Genomic DNA, 8,166 nt, shown 5'->3' with positions numbered 1-8,166 from the left:
CTCAGAAATCCGCCTGCCTCTGCCTCCCCAGTGAAGATTCTTCTTGATAATTCATCCTAATGAAAATACTGGGGGCTGGTGAGATGGCTCAGTGGGTAAGAGCACACGACTGCTCTTCCAAAGGTCCAAAGTACAAATCCCAGCAACCTCATGGTGGCTCACAACCATCTGTAACGAGATCTGACTCCCTCTTCTGGAGTGTCTGAAGACAGCTACAGTATACTTACATATAATCAATAAATAAATCTTTAAAGAAAGAAAGAAAGAAAGAAAGAAAGAAAGAAAGAAAGAAAGAAAGAAAGAAAGAAAGAAAGAAAGAAAATACTGAACTGAAGAGTCCTACACATTGAGAATCCCCAAGCTTGGGCTGTCTGTCTCGGTGTAAGATCACATATTGTCTCTGCCACCTTTCTAATTCCTTGATTGTGTTTAAAGCACCATTTTTTTTCTCACTACTTAAGTATTTCTACTCTGTGTGTCACTAAAACAAAATGTGCCCAGGAGTATGTAGTTTCTTGAATTTTGTGCATATATACATATAAAAACATGTATGTGAATATATATATATATATATATATATATATATATATATATGCTTGTGTGGATATGTATATATGAGGGCAGATGCCTGTGCAGTTCAGCAGAAGGTGTCTGGTCCCCTGGAGCTATGATTATAGGCACTTGAGAGCCACCTGATATGAGTATTGGGAACCAAACCTGGGCCCTCTGTAAGAACAGTGTGCGTCTTCACTGCTGAGCTATCTCAAGTTACTGTGATGAAATAGACCTGAAGCCTTTGAAATGTGTCTCCTACTTTTGAGACAACATAGGATTGACAGGTTGGTTGGCAGACCACATCATTTTATCCATTGGCCCAGTCATCACTGGAGGGGAATTTTGTCTCAACTGGCATTAAGGATGCCCTCACGTTTCCCTTAGTCCTCTGCTTGGAAGAGGTGGAAAAATTCATAGTAAAGTTGGTTCCCTGTCCTGCCAATTAGTGCCACTTACGTGACTGTATTAGACAGCAAAAAGAATCTTTGAACCAGGGCTGGAAAGATGGCTCAGAAGTTACACAAGCACACACTGCTCTGTTGTTGTTGTCATTGTTGTTTTGAGAAAGGATCTCATATGCCCTGGAACTCCCTCTGTAGACCAGGCTGGCCTAAAACTGAGAGATCCAGCTGCCTTTGCCTTCCCAGTTCTGGGAGTGAAGGTGTTTGTCACTGTGCCCCGCTGTCACTGCTCTCCCAGAGGACCCACAGTCTGGTTCCTTTCTCCAAGGTTGAGGCACACAGACCTGTAACTCTACCCCCATGGGATCTAAAGCCTCAGGCATCACATTCAGGTTCACAGACAGACAGTGTACACATACATGCACATAATTAGCAATAAATCTTTTTAAATATTGTATTACCAAACTGGAAAAATAGAATTTCAGGAATTTTTCACCTTGTACCAGAAGCAAAGACAAAAATGAGAATAAGACCCCATGACAGCCTAGCAATGAGCTCTTTATCATTACAATGAAAACTCCTCTTCCCGGAGGGGAAGAGAGAGAGAGAGAGAGAGAGAGAGAGAGAGAGAGAGAGAGAGAGAGAGAGAGAGAGAGCGCGAGCCCGTGAGCCCGTGAAAATCCATGGATTTTCTCATGGATCCTTTGTAGAAGATAGAGAGACAGCTCTGCAGTTAAGATCACTTGTTGCTCTTGCAAAGGAACCAGGTTGGGTTCCCAGAACCCAAATGGTGGCTGTCAGCCATCCCTGGCTCCAGTTCCAAGGGACCCAATGCCTTCCTTTGACCTCCACAGGTACCAGGCACATACAGTGTCCATATACACACTTGCAGTAAAACACTCACACAAATAAAATAAACAAATACTTAACATTTTAAATAAAGTGGCTCTGTACTGATGTGCAGTAGGTAGTTAGCTGATAACCCGTTGAATGGAATCAACATTTCTCTTGCCCTGCTGCTAGGTGGGTCATGTGTGGTTGACGCGGTCTAGTGTATAGTAGCTTTGAGGAGTAGAAAATAGCTGAGTATTTGGGAAGTGCAGAATATTCACTCTAAGGACTGTTTTTCCTGCCCCAGGCATTCAGAGCCAGGCACCAAAAGCAGGTCAGAGGGTGAGCTTCGCTGGGGAGTGGGAACTGAGGGCGTTTGTTAGTTCTGCGTCTCCCCGTTGTTTTAAAGACAGGCATGACCCCAAGTTTTGATGTCCTGACATCCCTGTTGTGGCTTTTGGATGGAGCATGGTAGGCTGGAAAGGTTGTTCATCTCAGTGGGTAATCTGTCTCCATTTGTGCAATTTAGCTGTTAATCCATACACAAATACATCGTGTGTCTCCTAATGGTGTAGATCAGCCCGACCTTCTCCTGGTCCACCTGTAAGGCTCAGAGGAGAACATCCCCGAATCCTGTGCCCCGACCAAGGTGCAGAAGTGCACAACAAGTGTTTGCACTAGAAGATGGAGTTGGCTACCTGGGTGGTTTGAGAACTGATTTTTACTACTGTTTCCTAGGGACACAGCAGGGCAGGAGCGATTTAACAGCATTACCTCAGCCTATTACAGAAGTGCCAAGGGGATCATACTCGTATATGACATCACCAAGAAGGAGACGTTCGATGACTTGCCAAAGTGGATGAAGATGATCGATAAGGTAAGCATCGCCTTCCCTGTTGTGGCCTTCAGCCTGTACGCATCTCACTGTTAAAGGGATTAGAGCACTCAGCATCCATAGTGGACCGAACGCCATCTAAGCCGTACTGATGGGGCACTGGGGAAATACATTACCCAGCATGCAACGAGAACAGGCTTTCATTCCGGTCCCAAGGACTGCCTGACTTCAAAACCCATCCTCACTCCTTCTGCTCTGTCTGCCACTTCCTCAGAGTTACACTAAAACGGGAAAGTTTGTGTGGACACCCATGGGTGGTCCAGGGTTCTAGTCGTCCTCAGCATGGTGAATGTCTTTCAGGTCCTTTTGAGCAAGACATTTCCCTTCAGCTGGATGTTGAGTTCTTGCTCAATTTTGAGTGAAGAAAATCTAGTAGTATCTTCGTGGTAATGTGAACTGTGTTTTGCTCTAGGAAATGTGTATAGCGGATGCACCTTTAGAAGACAGCAGCTGGAACTGAGATGTGACTGTGTGTATACAGTTGACCACAGTTTCAGAGGTTTTGTCTCCAATTCCTTTATGTTACAAGCACATAACAAAACAGGGGGTGTAATTGACTTCAGACCTGACTGTGTCTGTATGTCTTACAGCTTCTGGAAAAAGGTTCTCGTCTGGTTTTACAAGTTTTCAGTGTGTGTATCTTCACTGTATGTTAGGGTGTGAGAAATAGGAGCGCCAGGCATGGCAGCAAGTGCCTTTAATTTCAGCACTCTGGAAGCAGAGGTGGGCAGATCTCCAAGAATTTGGGACAAGCCTGGTCTACCTGACAAGTTCCAGGTCAGCCAGGGCTACACAGAGAATCTCAGTAACCGGAAACACTGGAGCAGAGACAGGCCTCTCCTTCCACCTGCTCTGCCGACAGGGTGGGTGTGAACGGGAAGACCTCAGTCCCAACACACCTCCCGTGGATAGGTTTAGGGATATTTATGGGATAAAGAAGCAGATGGTTGAGGGTGTGGGGAAATGATTGGAGGGACTCAGTGGTCTGCTCTGCGACTCTTCAACTGTAGTGGCAATGGTTAACCCTTGAGGCACTCATCCGATGGGGACGATGATGTCAAAAGCCCATCCATCAGACTTGTACATAGGCCCAAGTCAAGAGTCAGGGTTTTTAAAAAAGAAAAAAAAATCTTCAAATCCCTGAAAAAAAAAAAAATGACAGGTAACCATCATGCTGGGGCTGGTGAGAGGGCGTGGTTGGTAAAGATGCTTACTGCTAAGCTGCTGGTTGTCCTCTGACCTCCACATCATACATGCCGTACAGCACGCATGCACACACACAACACAAATATAACGAAAAGAAAATCCTCCCTGGTTGCCCTTCAACTGAGAGTTCTGCCTACCTCCGCCTCCGCCTCCTCCTCCACCTCCTAAGTGCTGGGATTAAAGGTGTACACAACCAAGGCCATTAAGACCTATCATTTCTGGACTGCTCGCCCTGGGCCAGGCTGTCCCATGTGCCATCCAGTCAGGCCGGCGCTCCTGCTCCCTCCCACCCCCTCACCTAGCCTCCAGAGTACTTTGGCTGTGGTCCCCAGATTCTTCCCATGTAGTCACTTCAAATGATGTTTTAGAAGTACACAGAAGGGAATTATTCAAGAGATACTAACATTGTTTAAAGTGAGAGATCTGTTGTACCTACTTTTTTTTTTTTACATTCTTGCAGATATCGCTTAATTTTCCTAAGTGTAGAGTTTACCCTAACTTCATTATAGCCAGGATACATCACCAGTTTTTCTACAGGAGGGCCTTCCCATGTCGCTTGGTGTTCCAGAGCAGAAGGGAGGGGCCTTGCTTGTTTGTATGCACTGTGCTTCACTCTACCCAATTTTTGATGTTTTGATTTTTTTTTTTTACAGTTCTTGGCATCCTTGTGCCTGTCATTTTTAATCATTTCCTTAACAGTCTTAAGAGTGGCTGGGGCCAAGACCAAGGCCATGGTCATTCTTGATGCCCCTCAGAAGGTACTTTCTAAACCACTGTGAGCCCTGTCCACCCCCAGGAGACAGTGGGAGAGAAGGAACAAGAAGTAACAGGTGACAAGCCCTGAGTTTGCATTTGTCTGTCAGTGCATAACGTCTTTAAAAACATCCCACAGTATGCTTCAGAAGACGCCGAGCTCCTCCTGGTTGGAAATAAGCTGGACTGTGAGACAGACAGAGAAATCTCAAGGCAGCAAGGAGAAAAGGTGCGTGAGTGGGGGCTCTCCCAAGCAGCACCCACACTCTGCAGCGTGTCCACTCACTGTCCCTCGCGTGCTGCCAGAGGACCGTGGGTGCCACGCAGTAGTGCCCAGGCACAACCTTCCCATTATTCATTCTCTGTTTTCTTCTTTGGGTTCGTTTTGAAGCAGAAGGCAAAAGCACATTAATATATACTGTATCATTGTGTAAGTTGGCGTTTTATACAGAACAAGTGTTTAGGGTTGTAAATTTTGCTTTCATGATATTTTTCTCTCCTGCCTTAGCTTTTGCTAAGGATACAATCATAGTCACACAATGATATATTTTAAGTGTCAGATACATTGTACGTTTATACTCTTACATACATAATGGGATTTAAAGGTCTCAAGAGATCTGTTATATACATTGCTGTTTACTTAAGGAATTTGCTGTCCCTGTGAACGTGATATTTGAGCATAAATGGGGCTTTTCAGATCCTAAGTCCCCCCTCCCCCACCGTGGTAAATCACAGGGTCTGTGGTCTTGTCAGAGGCCCAGCCTGACACACCCACACGGCGTGGGCGGCACCTTACGGTTAAAGCAAGCACGTGTCTTCTCAGTTTGCACAGCAGATAACCGGGATGCGCTTCTGCGAAGCCAGTGCCAAGGACAATTTCAATGTGGATGAGATCTTTCTGAAACTTGTTGATGATATTCTGAAAAAGGTAAAAAAAAAAAAAAAAAATGGGTGGGTGGGTGGATGGATGCACCTGCTCAGCTAGCTGTTGCTTGAACATGGGCTTGTGGAGTCCTTAGGGTTGATAGGCATTCTGTTGGCTTTGCCTTGTGATAGAACGTTCTATGGTGACTTAGACGAGGACTAGTGACTGTAAGAAGATGAGTGTGGCTCAGTGGTAGAGCTTTTGCCTAGCATCCTTGAGGCCCTGGATTCTGGGCAGTACTGTGTACATAGATAGACTGGGACTGAGAGTGTAGTGCTGTGAACAGTCACAAGGCCCTGGGTTCAGTCTCCCTGTTTATTTGACACTTCCTTTTCTTTTCTTTGTCTCTTCCTTCCCACAAGAGTTAAGTTTAACATAGAAGCCTAGAACAGCACGCAGCCTTGCTGGCTTAGAGAAAAGCCGCCACCGCTTGCTTCCCTCATGCCCTCTCTTCAGAGGATGCTGGGCAGCCTGCCTGAACAGCAACCCATCTCTATAGAGACGGTTCCAGCCGTTAGTTAATGTTCACCAGAAAGGTGATTCTAGGCACCCTGAAACCATCTGAAACCGATGGCCTAACAGTGTAAAACAGCCACAGTGCATGGCACTTAATGACAGCTGTGGATGTTCGTTACGGATACAGTTATTTTTTTCCAGGTATTTTTCTTCAGCGTTTCGTTAAATCGGGCAGTGTAGAACCTTCAGTACAGAGTGCTGTTAAGCACTAACTGAACATGTCACTAAGGCCCCAGGAGGACCAGCCCATAGAGCCTCACAGGTGTGACATGATTCAGAAGTTTATAATGAACCTGGTTTTTTTGTTTTTTTCCGAGATAGGGTTTCTCTGTGTAGCCCTGGCTGTCCTGGAACTCGAACTCACTCTGTAGACCAGGCTAGCCTCAAACTCAGAAATCCGCCTGCCTCTGCCTCCCCAGTGCTGGGATTAAAGGCATGTGCCACCATGCCCGGCCACGAACCTGGTTTTTATGTACCTGGTGGAGGTTGCTTCTTCCTTTAGACAGTGGACCAGTTTTCCACTAGTAACATGTTAAATTTTCATTATAGTAGACTCTGCAAGAAAATGGTGGTTTTTATCGAATTGCTAGGAACCAAGCCTTGGGGCTTTTCACACATACTGGGCAAACACTTCTCACCAGGCTGCTTCCCAGCCTCTTCCAAAGAGCCTTATAAATAATACTTCCAAGACTGAAGAGATGGCTCAGTGGTTAATAACACTGGCTGTTCTTCCAGAGGACCCAGGTTCAATTCCCAGCACCCACCCAGCATTTCACAACGTCTGTAACTTCAGCTCCCAGAGATCCAACACCCTATCCTGGCTTCCTTGGGTAACCGGCCTGTGGCACGCAGGCAACACACCCGTGCACATGGAATGAAAGGTTTACCCTTTAATACAAACCTGCCGTTTGCAGGACTGAGGTATGTCTGTGCTCTCTTCCTGTCCTCCAGATGCCTCTTGATGTTTTGAGAAACGAGTTATCCAATAGCATCCTTTCTCTACAACCAGAGCCTGAGATCCCACCAGAGCTGCCTCCTCCCAGACCACACGTCCGATGCTGTTGATTTGCTACTTTGGAGATGGTGCAAGCGATTCCTAGAAGGGGGAAACGTTCTGTTCTGCACTACAATCACGTGACAATTTCCTTTCGCACTTTGTAACCCAAGTCAGCTATACACTAACTTGTAAATATGCAAATATGCAATCCTGGGTAAGGTCAGGTTATATAAGTTACATACTTCCCTTCAAATTATATTTCCTCATTACCCCAGTGTCTAGTGTAGCACACTGGGAGGCGTAGTACTTCTAATACGAAGACTGGGAGAGGAGAAAGATGTAATATTTCCTGAGTACTATAAATGTCCTTGTTAATTACACTACAAGGCAGACGCTCCGATGAGAAGAGAGGACCTGGTGCTTCGCTTGCTGTTTCAACGAAAATCTACAAAACTGAAGTTTTTTGAAAAGGAAGACATGACAGCCACCTTTTCTTTATTTATGGGCTTTCCCCACATGGCACCTCAAGGTTTGGAATGTCTCTGCCCCAAAGCAGAGCTCCCTCACGGCTACAGTGAGAGCACACATGGGCCATGTAATGAGAGGGTTCCTGGATAGGGGACTGGACTTGGTCCCGAGGCTGCAGAACTCTGGGTGTTTCCCGTTGGCTGTGACCTGCTTTTAAGAATGAAAAGGTCCAATAGAGAAAGAACGGAAGGGCTGGGATTGCAGCTCAGCATTTGAGCATCTGTCCAGCGTCCGTGAGGCTCTGGCTTCAATCCCCGTCATCGCAAGGAAAGAAAGAAAAAGAAGCGTTTTTGAAACTATAGAAAAGATTTTAAAATCACACTGCTGTCCTACACAAATCCTGTTTAAAGGGATTTTAAGAGTTACATTTTAGTATATCAAAGAATACACATGCATTTGCCTAAACATCCTGTATCTTTGTAATGACGAACTTCTCCCCTTGATGGTGAGGCTTATTCCTATTAAGCCTAGACTGTGTTCTTTAAGTTTTCTTGGTTTTCGCCCCCCCCCCCCCCCCGGGGGGGTTTTTTTTTTTTTCCTGGTCTTTTATTGAATTTGT

At 45.7% G+C, this 8,166-nt stretch overlaps 1 protein-coding gene across 1 annotated transcript in view; it reads left to right on the top strand.

Annotated features, from left to right (window-relative positions):
* Rab12 (RAB12, member RAS oncogene family) overlaps positions 1-7,878 on the top strand; it is a 24,831-nt gene extending 16,953 nt beyond the window's left edge. The window contains exons 3-6 of the mRNA XM_021149087.2: positions 2,526-2,664; positions 4,781-4,870; positions 5,465-5,569; positions 7,034-7,878. Of these exons, the coding sequence (XP_021004746.1) occupies positions 2,526-2,664; positions 4,781-4,870; positions 5,465-5,569; positions 7,034-7,147 (448 nt within the window). The 3' untranslated portion in view covers positions 7,148-7,878. The remainder of the gene's footprint in view (positions 1-2,525; positions 2,665-4,780; positions 4,871-5,464; positions 5,570-7,033) is intronic.
* The last annotated feature ends 288 nt before the right edge of the window (positions 7,879-8,166 follow it).

Source organism: Mus caroli, chromosome 17 (assembly GCF_900094665.2).
Source record: "Mus caroli chromosome 17, CAROLI_EIJ_v1.1, whole genome shotgun sequence".
NCBI classification, from domain to species: domain Eukaryota; kingdom Metazoa; phylum Chordata; class Mammalia; order Rodentia; family Muridae; genus Mus; species Mus caroli.
The sequence above is the reverse complement of the archived record's forward strand: the minus strand, read 5'-3'. Positions and strand labels throughout refer to the sequence as shown.